General features: G+C 42.4%; 1 protein-coding gene across 6 annotated transcripts in view; it reads right to left on the bottom strand.

Moving 5' to 3' along the window:
* RIN3 (Ras and Rab interactor 3) overlaps positions 1–17,028 on the bottom strand; it is a 59,606-nt gene that overhangs the window by 22,822 nt on the left and 19,756 nt on the right. For 5 of the 6 annotated variants that reach the window (XM_048947865.1, XM_048947866.1, XM_048947869.1 and 2 more), the window contains 2 exons: positions 3,018–3,090; positions 616–707 (listed from right to left, as the gene is read on the bottom strand). In XM_048947865.1, the coding sequence (XP_048803822.1) occupies positions 616–707; positions 3,018–3,090 (165 nt within the window). Of the gene's footprint in view, positions 1–615; positions 708–3,017; positions 3,091–5,653; positions 11,755–17,028 lie in introns of those variants that run through there. The other variant, XM_048947870.1, reaches the window with a different exon arrangement.

Here is a 17,028-nt window from a genome sequence, read left to right as displayed (position 1 = left end):
GAAGGAGAGCTTTTAGTTAACAGAAGTGCATTTCCCAACTCCATAGCTGCACACTTCTGATCTAAAATTTGCTCATTTGGTGCTGTCTCTAAAAATAATATTCTGTATCATATTAACGTGAGGCAGGAGAACATGCTGGGATGCTACACACTTCTCTACCAGCTAGAAAATCAGTGATAGGAAGTAGAAATATCAAAATACAAAAATACTGCATTTCCGTCAGCTCTGTCTGCATGTATCCAAAGGGGAAATTACAAAGGTGTTTTCCTCTTTTTGTATACCCCTGATGTCAACTACTTAAAGTGTGTGTAAGCTATCCTAAGAGGCTGTGCCACCTGTTCCAGCTGCTGAAATTCATGCCCTAACTTATGCAATAGGAGTCTCAGTCTCTGCAGTCTCTTCTATACACTCTGCATAGAAGCCCAAGTGTAGTGACATGGCCTCTTTTTCTCAGTGTGCTTCCATAAAGACAACAAATGTCTTCCCACTCATATTCAGGCTTTCTCACCTGTTCTGAAGACAACAGCTTATCTATTCACCTTTGCATTGTGTCTGTGGGAGGCACTGTAGTTGTCACAAGCCTCAGAGAAACCCAGGCAGCTTTGAGGGACTTACCTATCCCCAGACTAGAGATAATTTCAAGATCTTGAAAGCTACGAGCTTCTAATATTGCTTGTGGTAGCTTCAGGGTGAAGGGTAGCAAATCCCTGCAAAAAAAGGAAACATAGCGAAAAACCAGTGGAAGAATAAATCCCTCAATTGCTAGGAACTCCAGATTTCACCATTGCTTTAATGATAGAATTGGCACACGATTTCAGTCCCATTCTGAAAGGTACTGAATGTCACCAGAGCCCAGCAAGGAATCGTGTGCACTGTGCCAACCTGGGCTGCTCTGAGTGCAGAAGCAATTGCCAGCTCCTGCAATGATGCTATGTGCCCCACTGCTGGGGCTTCCTCCTCTGAACATAGCAAATATCATGTTAGGGGACACCACAGGGTTAATAATAACTTCCCATACAAATAGATGCAGTTTCTCAGAGGATGATAACTGGCTTTCATTAAAATGCACCTTGGATCTGAAACAATTCAGTGGAGCTTTCAGGCTGGCAGTGAACTGCTTATATTTGCCCCTTGCCCAGTGACAATTTGCTAAACCTCTTCCTACCTCAATTAAAAAAAAATAATGATGGTAATAATAGTCCCCATAATGTATCAGTAGACCAGGGATATTCAACATAAACAGATTTTAACCCTCCTTTTTTTTTCATGACAGATACCAACAGATATCAGGTTTAAAAGAGGAAGAGGATTTCCACAGACCTTCTCCTTTCTTTGTTATTGTTGTATGCATGAGTCGTTTGTGGGTGTTTTTTGTTATTGGTTTTGTTTTGTTTTGTTTTTGGAAAACCACATCTAAAATCAGGAAATATGAAGACATTAAGCTAATAGGAAAAAAAATGTGATTTTATTTACAGGGTAGGCAGCTTTCAAACAAGCCTGTTGCTTATAGGTGTAATTTTTGTGATGTAAGGTAATTTAGTCATCATGGAAGAACAAGCCAAACATTCCTTTGGAAGGAGCCTGAGAGGCCTGATAATCTGTTTCCAGCTATTTGTAGCTGAGTGTTTACTACAGCCCTGAGAGCAGCCTCTCCACTCATTATTACGGAGAGCTTCTACAAGCTGCCAGGGAAGAGCAGGGCAGAGCCAAAGCAGTGTTTTTATTCCCTGTTTCTGTCAGGAAATGACTCCCCACTCGTCTTGTCTTTCAAAAGCACGCTAAGAAATAACTTGAACTGTCAGAATACGTATTTGGCATTCAGCAGTGACAGGAACTGATAGAAAAGCTTTTCTGGTTTTCTTGGATTCATTCTCAATCCATGATCCTCTCTGCAGGAAAGCAGAGGTGAGCAGATTCTTCCCTCCCACAGGCCATTTGAATGGAAATGCTCCATTCCTGTACGCTCCCTTGCTAAGACAAAAATCATTTGTGTGGGGCTCAGGGTACTTTCTGCCTATTCTGTAGGGTTTATATCTATCTAGATATCTAAATAACTTTTCATTGACCAGCTTGGCTCCATGGGTGCAGCAGGGGCGCTGCTCCGGCAGTAGAACATAGCTAGCTGCAGAGGCAGCCCCCAGAATAGTGCAAGTCCCTGGCTGGGTAAGCTGAGTATGCTGCATCATATCATAGATAGAGCACTGCTACTGTGTAAGCTGAACAAGACACTCACACAACTGCCCTGTAAGCATATCCTGAGTCTACTCTCCTCTCTTACACTGAAACAACTGTTTTAAGAGTTATCTAAGTCTTTTTAAGGAAGACCAAAGGATTATGTCCAGCTCAAAACCAGGCCTGCTAAAGCAGGGACAGACCAGGCAGGGTGTGCAGGTACTGCTGCAATGTGCTTGGCACAGACACGCAGATTAGATGAGCCTGCAGATGCTCAGTTTTAATTACACAGAGGGACTCATCAGCTGGTGATCAAACCTTACTCTAATAAGGATGACTGCAAAGGTCTTTCTCATCTCCATACCCACTACACTTGGTATTGTTGCACTGAGTGAGCATGCAAGGTCTGCTCTATGTCACTTCACATTTTTTGGTTAAAGAACTGGATTTTTTTTAGAAGAACTCTCCTTGGGTGTACCAGAAGAGGTGACTAATTGCTTTGAGTCTCCTGTTTGAGACTCTCCAACAATCCCAGGCAGCCCATTTAGCAGGTTGGAACTCCATAATCTGTAGGGTCACTTCCAGCCTAAGCTGTTGTATTTTTCCACAAACAGTCAGCCAGCAGGCTGACCAAGTCACTGCCAGGTGCGTGTAGATGTTCCTGGCTCACCCGGGAACCTTCTGCCAGCCTGTCCTGTGCCTGGCTCCTTTATGGATGCAGCTCCATTGCCTTCTCTCAGACAGAGCTTCCAGCAAACTCATGGACAGAGGTGGTTGTGCTGTTGGAAAGGCATGTGGGCAAAGGCAATCCAGAGGGGAGAATGGAAGCAGTGAATCCAACTCACCTACTGACACAGTAGAAGGCAACCAGCTTGAAGACATCCTCGAATACAAGGACAGATCCTTCTAGATACAGGACTGATGAAAAACAAAAAAGATAGTCAGCAACTGTATTCTTTAAGCTGAAGGGTAAAGAAAGTTGGGTGGGTTTATTTCACACATCTTACACTCTGTGATTGCCCAGCCTTTGCACTGAATAATAAGGAGCGTAAGGAAGTGGCTTCAGACAGTCAAGCACAAGGGTGTTCTTTGGGGAAACACAGCCGGGTTCCCTGAATGGTTGCCTCAAGACATTGGAACATTGTGACAGTAACAGAAACAATGGGGAGAAACAACAGGTCACAGCCTAGTGCTTAATTACAAGTCCACTTATATCCAAGGAACTGGAGATCTTCTGCGTGTATGGGCTATCCTTGCAGGTCTCCATGCTGCAATCTGTTTTGGTCTGAATAGACAAAAATGCACTGATGTTATCTCCCCTGTCTTCTCCCTCCTTTGTGTTACATAGCAACAGCACTTTCCTCCAGGTGGCAAAATAGAACCCACAGCATGCTGCAGAGCTTCCTGGGATGACCTTCCTTGGAGAAGCACACTATGGAATTGTGCAGGCCAGATTTCACACTGTTACACAGATTTGGGCTGCTAAACTAGAAAAAAAGTTCCCTGAGCAGTGGAGAAAAGTTCACGCTGACAGATAACCCAGGGCAGGCAGAAAATGATGGATCTGCAGGCTCCATCTGCAGCGCCCATCCTTGCACCTGCAACCTGTATCCTGCACTGCAGCTGCCTCGCACTGCCCTTGGCTCTGCTTCCTGGGCTGCAGCTCAGCTGTGGGCATCGACCTCAGCTGTGGTGTCAGCTTCTTCAGTGTCCATGAGTCACAGCCCTGGGAAGACTCTCCAGCTCATTGCCCTGCATGGTTACCAGTTCCTCTAAAAGGTGAGATGCCTTCAGCATCTGTGGAAGGGGAGACATTCATCTGTCTCCCACTCCACCTGTGGGTGGGCAGAGAGACACTTGTCCCACGAGCAGAGATTCCCATAGGGAGGAAATGCTCAAGCCTCGTCCCTTTTGTTCAGCCTCACAGCTCATTCCCCAAACAAGGCATTTCCTTCTTTTACTTCTCCCTTTGTCCTAGCCCAGGCCCTGTAGGTTCCCATTTTGTGCTGACTGTAACAATGCAGGCATTTTTTGTAAGGCACAATTCTCAGAAGTTGTTCTTAACACCAGTGTGTGCTGGATCAGCATGAAGGGATCAGCCTTGCTGTGAGCACTCAGACCATAGCAATGTGGGTTTTCAAATGTACTTTGGGAAAAACAATCCTTTTCCCTTACATTTCTCTCACAACTGGGAAAAAAATGCCTGGCAAGTTGTTTTTTTTTTTCTTTTTGGTTCAGTAAGAGACACGCTGCAGTCAGGGATTTTCATTAAACATCTACAAAAAGCAATTTCAGTTGTTTGAAATACATCTGCTTTGCAGCTCTAACACAGGAAACTAAAATAAAGACAAAAAACTCAGTGCTGTTCCAGAGAACTAACCAAAACCCAAGAGTCTCTGAACTCACTCAAACTTCCAGCGATTAAAGAAAGCCCTTTGTGCAGACACCGGTTCTAAGGACTTTGTTCTGTGAAGAACCACATGTTCACTTTGGCATCCCAAGTTGCAGGTGGATGTAAGCTGCACCTGTTTGTGTTTACAAACATGAGCAGATTGTTCAGATTTGGACCCATGATTGTTTCTGTGCCAGAAAACTGTCATTTAGGAGCCTGAATTTTAACCAAAAGATTAGATCAAGCCCCTCAGTGACTGAGGAGCATCCACATAAAAATGCCTTGTCACTTTACTGTTACAACTTCTTCCATATTTAGTTAAACAGCACTAAACACCACTAATCACCAGGCACTATATAGCCAAAGCAGCCTAATGATAAAAGAATTCATGGTACAGAGACCCAAAGGGCTCTACTAACTGCTGGGCACAGACTCAGGGCTCCCTGTGGAGAGGATAGGCAGGGAGGTGTTGGTGCTTTTCACTGGCTGAGGACACACTGTGAGGAGCTGGGAATGCTTCTCTGACATGAGCACTGCTGCTTAGGGAGGAATCATGGCACTATCACGTAAAGGAACTTATGATTTTGCCAAAGCTACAAGCAGCCACTTTTCTGCCAGCCTGGTGTAATCCTGCTGAAAGCTGCAGGCACAAAATTCATCCTTCTTGGGCTCACAAAATACACCCAGAGCACACAAAGAACTAAAAAACCTCTACCACTCACCAAGTGGCAAGATGACAAGAACATGATGAAAGCAATAGCAAACAGAGGGTGGGTTCAGTGAGCCAGAGGTTCACAATCTTAGAATGGCTTAGGTTGGAAGGGACCTTAATGATAATTGAGTTCCCACTTCCTGCCGTGGGCTGGCTGCCCGCCCACCAGCTCAGGCTGCCCACGGCCCCATCCAGCCTGGCCTTCAACACCTCCAGGGATTGGGCATCCACAGCTAACCTGGGCAGCCTGTGCCGCTGCCTCATCACTCTCTGAGAGAAGAGTTTCTTCCTAACATCTAACCCACATCTCCTCTCTTATAGTTTCAAGACATTCTCCCTTGTCCTGTCACAATTTGATTATGTAAAAAATTGCTCACCTTTCTGCTTATAAGCTCTCATCAAGTACTGGAATGTCTCAATGAGGTCTCCCCAGAGTCTTTTCTTCTTCAAGCTAAACAAGCCCAGCTCCCTCAGTCTTTCTTCAGAGGAGAGATGCTCCAGCCCTTGTCAAGGGATTTTAAATTCTACCTACTTAGAAGCACACTGAAAGAAGTCACCTCCAGGAAAACAAAGATGAAATATGGAGATGAGTGTTCAGTTTTGAGTAGGCAAAAACAAAGTTATGACAATGGTAACATCTTGGGGGTGATGAAAGCATTAATAGCATACATTAATGGTTCTTTGTTGACTGCGCTCTGTTTTCTGCCCTTTGCTTACTCAGTAAGTAAGCAGGACAAAGCCAGGTTATGAACTGCTATAAATAGTTGTGACTGATTCATCTTTCCTTTCACTTCACCAGCATACTCTTTAGAATGTCACCTTTTTGCACTGACTAGAATTTGTCCACAAGTTTATTTTTCTCGTTAGCTCCCCATCATTTCTCTGTTGAGATGATGATGTTTTTGAGTCATACTGTCCCTGGGCATTCTGCCTTCCTCTTCCCTTTGATTTTTCCCTGCAGATTTGCATTTGCAAGTCCCGTTGTTCTGGTCACATGGACAATTTCCTCTCTTCTTACTGCTTATGCAGGCTCATGGGACCCAATTACCTCTGTTTCTTCTTCTCTAATGGAGCTCTTAGAGTCCCATTCACTGCTTTTGATTTCTGTGTAACCCTTCAGAGGCATCTGAATTCAAAGATTTGAGTTCCATATTTAACAGCAGTTGTGTTGACATGTGCTGACATGGGACTGCTGAGAACACAACCATCTCTAAAGTCTTGCCTCCATGTGCTTGAGATCTATCTCTTATTTTTCCAGATTCTGGAAACTGAGAGATTTGCTATCATGGGAGTGATTCCATATTTTAATCACTCTTCTAAAATTTAAGATGATAACTCCACAGTCTTTTAACCATACCTTTCACTGGTGTTTCCTTTGATGTCCCTTGCTTGATGCCCTTGTTGCCATGTCATGCCTTGCACTGACTTGGCAACAAACAACTCTGGCTGGCTTTCCTGCTTGTCCTGCTGCCTTCAACCCTTCTCCTCTTTCTGGAAACACAGGATCACTCCAAGGCAGAGGGTACCAACCATCTTTCCAGACTCTGATGTTCCTGTGCCTCCAGGGTAAGTCATAAACATGGCTGGTGGCAGGAGCAGATGCACATACCCTGCTTGCAGAACTGTCTTGCTTTACTGAAATAAAGCATGACATAACAACTTCACATCATTTCTCTGGCACCCTGAGACCTTCTGTCTCTTATTCATGCACTAGGTGGTGGTGGTATTAAGTGAAAGAGTTTTAGCTAGAGGGCAGAACATTTAGATTACATTGGCAGAAGTTACGGTGTTCATGATGTCTTTCTGCAACAGCTCTGTCTGCAAGTTCCTTTATGTGTCCCTGACACTGCTTCTTGTTTTACTTTTTGAAGACTTTCTCGTAGGTACCATGTGATCTGTTTTCTTGAAGGCACTGTCAATATTTATCTGTTTCAAGGCCTTTTCATCTTCACTGCTTCTTTCATTTTTTCCATGTCTAAGATGCATTCTTTTCTCTATTACACAGTTCTAGACTGTCTTGTGCAACCCAGACCTAATTTGTCTTTCTTGTCTTTCCTAGTGACTCCTTCATGAAGCTGTTGGCTGTTTTTCTGTCTTGCTGTGTTTTCTTTTTTTTTTTCCTCAACAAGAAAGAGCAGAAACTTCGCTGTTTTGGACTTCTTCCAGAGTCTTCTGTTGTGCATCCAACTGATGCTTTCTCATAGGATTACAATGTTATGGTATCCTACAGAGTTTAATCTATTTTGGCCATGATGAAAAAACTCACTGCTGGTGGCAGTTCCTGTGAAAGTGAAGCTAATGAATTATGAAAATAATAAAGTGTTAATGAGCTTGGGTCTAGAGTCTAAGAACAATCTGCCTTTCAACTTTGTTCCTCACAAGATATAACTGTATGAAGCAGAATGAAATTTTGAATATGCAGTGCCAAAAAAAAGAAGGTGTGAAATGCAGGCCTCCACAGTTTTCTCACACCAAAGCTGAATGGAGTGAAGGGGATGCTTTGCAAAGTGCACAGTTTCACTGCATACTATTGCTAAGAAAATGGACTGTCCTCACATTTCACAGCCACAGGGGTCTTGGCTGCATCATGCTTTGACTCATCCATATTCTCCCAAGCATAGGGGCAGTACCTCGGTGCACACCTGGATTTTATGCCTTCAGTTCAGCATAAACTGCTGCTGCTGTCTAGACTTATTGTCTCTGGTTGCAGGATCTTTGAGCAGAAATGCGCTACGGCCTTTTAGCTGTTTCCTCCTTATTGTGAAATGTATTTCAGCAGGAGCTGAGAGCATATTTCAGACCCTCAAGGGCACTTCAAGAATAGCTAGCTCTGCTAGAAGAACAGTGCCACAGCTCACCAGTTCTTTGCTTACAAGTACTTATGGTGAACAGGCCCAGGGCACTGCCCATCCTGTCAGGGATTAAGAGCATGGTGCAATCTATCTGGTGAATGGCTGTCAAGATTCAAAGCACTTGCCTTACTTGTCAGGTCTTCACTTCGTGTTTCTTCTGCAGTGCTCAAATTAGCTTCTTGAAGATGGTAGAAATTTCATTCCTGGTTTGCAGTGTTCCTTCAGCCAGAGACTGGGAAGATCCAGGACTGCTTCCCATGACTAGATGGCAGCATGAGATTACCCAGAGTTGTAGATGTAGCCTTGCAGAGTCCTTGAAGGACACTACTGTCTGAAATTCTGGGGCTTTTGATGCTGTATAGATAATCTTGACAAAAGCACATGTTACAGTATGTATGCATTTTATCAAGCACCATTTTTTTCCCCACTTACCGTGGTGAAAAGTTTATTTCTCTGGCTCTGAGATACGTCATGATGAAGTACTTTAAAGCTGAGGTTAATCATATAGAAAAAGGAAGTTTTCTAAACATTTTAAAGGAAGTCATCTGAACCAGAACCACATTCTGCATGAGAGACTTCCAGGAAGGGAGGCGAAAGACCTCACTTTCAAAGGTTTGGGATGAAGAAAGGGGCTCTGAAATGGATGACATCAGATGGGCAGGCAATAGAAGGAAAGATGGTATCTCTGTTTCCAAGGGCAGCAATGCTGTCTAAATGCCAGTCTGGTTGAAGATGATCTTCAGATTAAAGTATTCGGTGAGGTAGATTGTATTCTTATTGACTCTCAGGGTCCTTGCTGCCCTCAAATTACTGTAAGCACCTCTTATTTACATCATTTACAAGCCTAAATACTTGTTTACTAAGCTTTTTAACACCTTCATGTTGCAGACCCTGTGCACTAGTATTATGGGTACAGATTTAGAGCTGCTCTTTTAAAACAAGCAAGCTTTTTTGAGCTATGTTCTAGGTACCAAGCAGAGGAGGGTAGGACATTGTCTTAGAACAGCATGCATAGTCTCTAGCTATGATTACATGAACATTATTTATTCTGCATGTTAGGAGTGAAAAATAAGGAGAAAAAAAACAAAGTGAGGATTAACAAAGCTCACAAGATCCAGACAGATTACTTCCGAAAGGCTTCCCCTGCAGTCCCATTGGTTTAAAGGCTGAAAATGAAAATGTTTGCAAGGAGAACAGGAAGGTAACTCTTCAGGATGCTAAACACAAAGCTTTTTAAAAATAACCACTATAACCTAGCAGAATATTTCCAAAACAACTTGTAAACCACACAGAAAGCTGCCAGTATAACATCTTGAAAAAAACAGCTGCACAAATCTTTTATGTTTAAAATAAGCAGTGTGTAAAAGAGACACAGAACTCAGCTCAAACATGTGAGACTTGGTGAGACTTTCTGTTTTCCTTGTGCTATTGGAAGAGAAACGATGAACTTGCACAACAGGTTAAAAAATGTGTCCTCATACCATGTATTACAATATCCCCTATGCCTTTGATTACTGTTCTTGCCGAACTAAAGCTCTGGTCTCACACTTCAGAGTGGTCTCCGGAGTGGGAACTACTTGAAATCAAATCAGTTTTCAGGGTGCATACTGACAGGGTTAACAGAGAGCTCATCCTGGTCATGGACAGGCTGAATAACTTGAGGAAGATTTCCAGATTAAATATCCTTAGAGACTAGAAAATGTTCAGTTTCTCTTTGCAATCAAATCATGGATGGTGGGCCAGAAAATGACAATGTCCCTGTGTCCTTGGAGGAGCCTGGGTAGAGGTGGCTTTGACCTCCATGCCAGTGGAGGTAGATGAGATCTGGCAGAAAGGAGCAGCAGAACCACACACACCCCAAGCTGGAGGCAAGGGCCAGGGCCAAGCTGCCCAGTTATGCTATGCCATGGGGCAGACTCGCTCCACATTTGGCTTTTCATCTGAAGAAGCTGTGTAGGTGATGGTAAGCTTTTCTTGTTAAAGAGAAATATGCAAAAAGAGGGGAAATTAGCCCATGCTGAACCCTGTGTGATGCAGACAAATTGCTATCTCTGTTTGGACAATGCCAAACTAAAGATAACTAGGGTAGCTCTAGCTCTTCTAGGAGTGCAGACAAACCATCAGCAGCAACAGGAACCACCTGAAAAGAAGGCAGTCTACCCTCCTTACTGGCAAGGTGCCCACCCCACTGAACAGCAAAAATTTACTACAGGGAACACAGGATACCAGCCTGTATCCTCTAAGGTCTCCTTATATGCAATTAAACTGCTTAAAATCTGAAGCATAAGGTTAACTACGTCTTCAGCCTTTCCAGCTTCCACTACTAAAAATACGCTTTTAATATTCATTGGATAACTAATCCTGGGAAAAAAAAATATAATCTTGGACAAGTTCTGCTGCTGAGATGTATGATTTGCTTAATTGAGATGCAATTAGGGAAATCAGCACATTTTGGTGAGAAAAGAGCTGAGGAAGCTTTTCTCTCAAGGGCTTTGATAGATCTATTATTAATTTTTCCAGCACATTTCAGTTTTTTTTTTCAGGTGAGTCATGTCCAGAGCTGACATTTTCATACCTTGCCTCAATTATACAATCCATGCAATAATAACAAGATACACCCCCCTGAAGTAAGTAGCAAATACTGGCTGCCCTCACAGTACAGCAGCAGAGGGTCCTGTCAGGGTATAAAGAAAGCATACAAAAAAGTCTGAGCAACAGTGCAGGTAGTGCTGCTTAGTGCTGAACAAGGCAGGGTTATGAAGCTGAGTGCTTGGCTTGCAAAGACTTCTCTGCAGCCTTGTATGTATAGATGTGAGAGCATTTCTTGTGACAGCAGAGCTGGCACAGTTGGTGAACTTACCTGAACACCTGGCTCCTGCCTGCTTTAGATTCAATGCCCCTACACTTTTCCCTCTGCTTGTGGCATGAGACTGCAGAACGCTAACTACAAGTTACTGGGACTACTAATACGTTTGTGTGCTTTCCCTTTATATATATACACACGTTAAAATCGCATTCTACAGTTGAAGATGCTTGACGACCTTTCTAGACAGGTTGGTTCATGAGGTGGTTGCCACAGCAGTCTCTTCTTTGTATGCTCTATTGCTGAATAGCACCATGGGGAAAAAATATAAATAACTTTATCTTTCCACTCCATAATGTCATGTTTAGCCTCTGATCTATTTAGAGGAAATCAGAGCTATAAATAGAACCGTAGTTTTCATGCCTTAGTTTACAGTATTAAGAATTATTCTTTCTAGTGCTAAAAGCTGCAGGGTTTTCATTGAAGGAGGCCAACCACTTTGGTTAAAGTGACTATCTGAAGAAGAACTAGTGGGAACAGAAGTAATGGAATATATTTTCTGATAGACCTTTCTGCCTGCTCTGTGATAAGCCAGAGGCTGTCTCCAGAGGTTCAGCTTGCAAAGGGGATAGGATGCACATTTACATCTTAGATTTGCACGCTCCAGCTGAAAAGTCCCCTCACCATTTGCTCAAAAACAACACAGAAGCATTTCATGCTATTAACTCCACATGAAGGAGTCTACCTCAGCCTGCTGGAAGCTCAGCTCTGCAATATGCCAAAGGGCAATAAACTGCATTACTGGGCATTTTCAAGGAAATATCCAATTTTTTTTTTTTTCCATCCCCCCCCCCCCCCCCATAAATCTCAGCAATATTTCTCCCAGAACGTGGGTCTTAGAGGGTAGGAACTGCTTTTGCTGCTCATCTGAGACATCCCCATTGAGAAATGCTATCTGTCCTGAGCTGACCTGAGGACTGACTCAGCCTCACTGGGCAGTCAGTTCCCTCTCATGGGACCGTGGGAGGTCTCTAACCCAAGACCCGGCTCAAACCTAAGATCAGACCAAGTTGCTTAAGGCTTCATGCGGCCATGTCTCGAAAACACACAGCTCTGCTTTCAGGGAAAACCTGCAAATGCTAACTTAGGTAAACGGCTTCATCTTAGAAGTCTTAGGGATGTGAAGTTTTAGGGACATGATTAGTGGGCATGGTGGTGGCGAGTCAGTGGTTGGACTAGATGATCTCAGTGGTCTTTTCCAACCGTAATGACTGTGACCAAATTCAGTGTCAGGAATATGAGCACATACTTCATTCACTTTTGCTAAGTAGAGAAAGTGTTTCAGTGTTTCTGACCCCTCTGTACCACAGATTTACATCTTTGTTTTCAATCCAGATCAGAAGGGGTGAAAATTAAAATGAATGAAATTAAAATGAATTAAAATGAATTTTTAAAATGAGAGAATGCTTTCTTATAGTTTATTTTTCAATGCTGAGTCTACACAAAAATTTCTGAGTCTACACTCAGCTACACTCAGCTGAGTCTACAAGCTCAAAATTTGAGCTTGCGTCTTTTAGTTCTTCTCTGCAGCTGTGAGGGCTATAAGCCTTTTTGCTGTCTGAATAATAATAATAAAAAATATTCTGCCTATCTCTACTCCACTTCCTGATTCCAGCAGGCAGAGAGTGTTAACAGAAATCTTGCAAAACTGACAAGGCTACTGCAAAAGCTGCCAACACTTCTACAGATATGTTCATATTACAAACATCACATGCACAACATTCCTCTCATTATATAAGCTAAATTTTGAGTAGGCTGCAGTGGCTGAGCCACCTTTCCCTTTCTTCTCATGACCTCGTCTGAGCAGTACCTTAAAGGAGATGACATGGGAATATACTGCTGACCGTGCTGTGCTGTATTAGCAGTGAGGACTTCAGTCTTGGAAGTTGTTCACCCAGGCTCAGTAGCAAAAAAAAAAAGAAATTTTAATAGGGAGATCTGACGTAGTGGATAACGTCTAGCCTGTCTTATCTTCCATGCTCTGCTTGGTGCTGCTCAGTGGGTGACCTCACACCACTTGTACCTGCCAACATGCAGAGACACAAGGAGTAATTTGCAGCCCTCATGTCTAAGCCTTGCTGCTGTGTGCTAGGCGTGCTCACAGCCCTCCCCTCAGGCTGTGCCACAATTCTAGGGCTTTCAGGAGCTTTGCTTGGAGCTATGTTTGCAGAAATGTGCAAAGACTATCCCCACATTACTCTAATGTCCCTCTGTAAACACACTGCTGCCTTACTATTGCTTAATTACCATCTGTTACCTCTAATGGCCAGTCAGAACAACTGTACACTCTCTTTTTATGCTTTGATCTAATGTGAATGGCTTTGATCTAATTATCAAAAAGTTTCCCATCTGTGCTTAGCAAGGAGGAATGAAAGCGTAGAGATGGCTGAAGTAACTTGGCCAATGATGGACAAAGCTGGTTGTTGAGATTAGGCAAGATTTCATGGTGTTAGAGACTGCATCTAATTGGCTCCATTGAGACAAGAAAGTAGGTTGTGAAAACTTAACCCTAAACTATCTCTTCCCTTTTCTGATTGATTTCACCCTTCACAAAATTCTGTGCATAGAATTTTTTATAGCATTCTTTGCTTGCCTGCATGGCTACCTTGGCTCCCCGGCAGGGCCTGCCATCCTGCTGCCTCTAGGTCTTCTTTGTTTGTGGATGGATGGGGCACAGGGGGGTGAATTACAAATCAATCAGGTTCTTGTGAACTTTCACAACCTTAAGAATTAAAAGAAGGAATGAGGGACAGCTTAAAGAATGAAGAGGGACAGCAGTTCCACAACAATTCAGGTATAATTAGTGAGATTTCTTAGAAAAAAAAAAAAAGAAGCATTACATCCAGTATATGGCCTTTGAGCATACTTCTACTGAAGGGCCTCTTTGGCACGCACATTCATGATCCGTGTGAAAGCAGCAGTATGGTCACTATCTGCACCAAGTGGTCTATCATACAAAGATACTTTCTTCAAGCTTTCAGTATATGTTACTCCAACACGTTAACAGGACCACACACAGTTCCTTTAAAAGTCCAATTATTTCTTTTGAATAGTCCTGCACTGTCACTGGTATGATGCCAGTGGCATGATTTCTGACTGTATAAACATGAAGGGGAAAGAGAATAAGGACCTGAGGTTATGATCTGCTAACTGAAAACTCGAATAAATGAAATTACAGCTGAGGGTAAGAATCAGCTAAGGAAATGGTGCTCAGATCTTGAGTCACGTGAGGCTAATGCTCTGTTTAGGTATGAAGCAGAAGAAATCACTCTCAGAACTGAAAGCATTCAAAGGTTGAGATTTTAGCAGAGTTTGAGAGGTATCTTTCAGTGTTCATCTCTAAATGGAAGAAATCTTGTGGAATCTTCTTTCTGAAAGATTTCCACTATGCTATAACGTATCTGAGCAAGAAGTAAGGGAACCCTCTGGTAAGAAATAAAACCAGACATCCAAGACTTTGAACATTGATGGGTTTCTCAGCCTTCTGATGAACCACGTATCATCTACTGTTGGCTCACTACAAAAAATAAAAAATAAGAAAGAAAGAAAGGAAAAATAAAGAGAGAGAAAAGGAAAGGAGGAGAGGAGGAGAGGAAGCTGAGACAAGGCCTTTGCCTTTCTGGTCTCTGAAGGAAGGACAGCCAAAAACAAAGAACCAAACAGAAATGTTTAAAATCCAGTCTATTTGTTCTCCTACTTTATGATTTTGAGAGCTATTTCATGAAACAGGTGAAAAATCCCTATGAAAAAGAAATGGAAAGACATTTCATTTTTTTTTTTTATCTTCCTGCCTAGTGGCTTCTTTGGGGATTTCCATTAAAAAAAAAAAAAAATCAGAATTAAATCCATGCTTCCCCTCAAAAAATGAAACTTCCCTAAATTTTTCATCAGAAGGTCAACAAGACAGATCTGATAAAGGGAAAGGGAAGAGCTAAACAATGTTGCACCATTATTTGGATGGAAACTTCTTTTTTTGTATGCTTCAGTGAATGGCCATTTATGTAAGGATCTCAGAGGCTAAGATGCACCCCTTGCATCGTCATTGCAACGCTGGGGAAAACCGCTTCAGATACAACTGGGACAATAAAATGGAATGAGGGTGGCTTTTTACAAAAAGTTGAGGAATAAATATTGCTGTTCGAAGCTGCATGTAGTAAAAATAAGATGTGGACATCACTGCAGAGATGGCACAGATCCATCATGTCACTGAGGCTGATTCCTCCTTTTAGGAAGAGTGGAAGAACTGAAGAGTCTTTAACTATCTGAAGCTAAAGATGGGATGCCTGGAAAAACCCTGCCGGTATGCAGAGGTCTTCATGTCATACACCTGGCATATTTTACACACTCTCAGGAAATGTAACGCAGTTTTTGCAATAAACATGCGTCACAGAGCAAGATAACATCTTTGGTCTGCAGTTAATCTCCACGTACACACGGACATCTCCTATCCTCACATTTGCAGCATACTACAGAAGAGTGAAGTGCAATTTATTAAACTAAGGCAATTCAAATGCATCAGGGTATTAGCAGGGAAGCTCAGGTGCTACTTTGTATCATTTTAAAGCATTCTGAAAACATATAATTTTATTTTTTCAGCAAGTTTAAAAAAACTTGGACTTATGCAGAAACAATACATCAAAGCTAATATATTCGGTTACCCCAAGACTATGAAGATTTATTATCTCTCCTTGCACCAAATTTGGCTTTAAAAACAGGTATCCATTCTGTTTCCTCTAAGCTCAAAAGCCAACTTACTTACCCGAAACAAGAAAGGAAGCAAAAGCATGATTATTTGCTTGCCTAAAGTGCTCTTGTTGAAGTGGTACATTATGGAGAACTTAAGGCTTTCTAAAGCTTGACTAACAGAATTCAAGGTAAAACATAGCATGAATGCAGCAGCCTCATGGCTGCAGTGATTGCTGCACATGTGATAGCAGTTATCCTGCTCTTAGGAGAGCTAATTTTTAATTACCTTATTCCACTTACTTTGCAACTTATACGAAAGAGGTGGAAACTGATTTTCATATTGTTTCTATCAAAAAGCTGTGTCTTTGAACACATGCTTTGTGTTAAGCTAGTGATAAATTATAAATAGCAAGCAAGTTTGAAAAACAGCACAGAAGTCCTTCTAGCAAGGCTTGCTCACAGTGAAATCCTTAAACTATACTTCACTCAAAGAAATCAGACATTATGGCACAAAACATAAGTCAAGCAGGAACATTTCTATATATGACATTTTTAGGATGGCAGGATTCAATTTTTCAACTTTTATCCCCAAAGAAAAACCAATTCTCCACCATAAAAAACGTAAGCCTAGCTCCACTTCAAAACAAGGAAATAAAATAAAGTTTTCACATCCTGCAGCTAACTCTTGTCCCTGCTGGGCACCTGAAGTTGTGGCAAAAGATCTGAGGCTTTCAACCTCATTCAGAAGCATTGGATACATGTGGCACCTCTGCAAGGGCATGCTCCAAGGTGAACACATGAGAGAGAAAGCTCAGCAGGCAGCTGTGCTCTGTGCAGGGGCAACGATGTGGCAATCTGTGACCTATCACAGAATCATAGAGTCATTAAGTTTGGAAAAGGTCACTAAGATCATCCTACCATCAACCCATCATCCAACTAAATGATGTCTCTCAGCAGCGCATCTACCCTTTTGTTGAACACCTCCAGGGGCAGCAACTCCAACACCTCCCTGGGCAGCCTGTGCTTGCCAATACTCCACTAAATCAGAGTGGTTCCAAGATACAGTTGTCCCTCTGGCTTCATCATCTCTTTATCATGCAGAGGTACATATAGAGAAATGTATGAGAATGAGGTCATTTGAGCAAGTAGGAGCGGGGAAGAAATAATCCAAAGCATTGTAGAACACATACCCCAGGGTGCCAGCTATGAAGCCAGAACTCAGTGGCAGAGTATTTGGATGTTTTCATACAAATTATCAATGTAAGCCATTGTGATGAACTCTTCCAAAGGCATGCTTATGTGACTACCCTAAAATTCCTGTGTTTACAAATATTTCTTGGAAAGTGGAAAA

Source organism: Lagopus muta, chromosome 6 (genome assembly GCF_023343835.1).
Source record: "Lagopus muta isolate bLagMut1 chromosome 6, bLagMut1 primary, whole genome shotgun sequence".
Lineage (NCBI taxonomy): Eukaryota > Metazoa > Chordata > Aves > Galliformes > Phasianidae > Lagopus > Lagopus muta.
The sequence above is the reverse complement of the archived record's forward strand: the minus strand, read 5'-3'. Positions and strand labels throughout refer to the sequence as shown.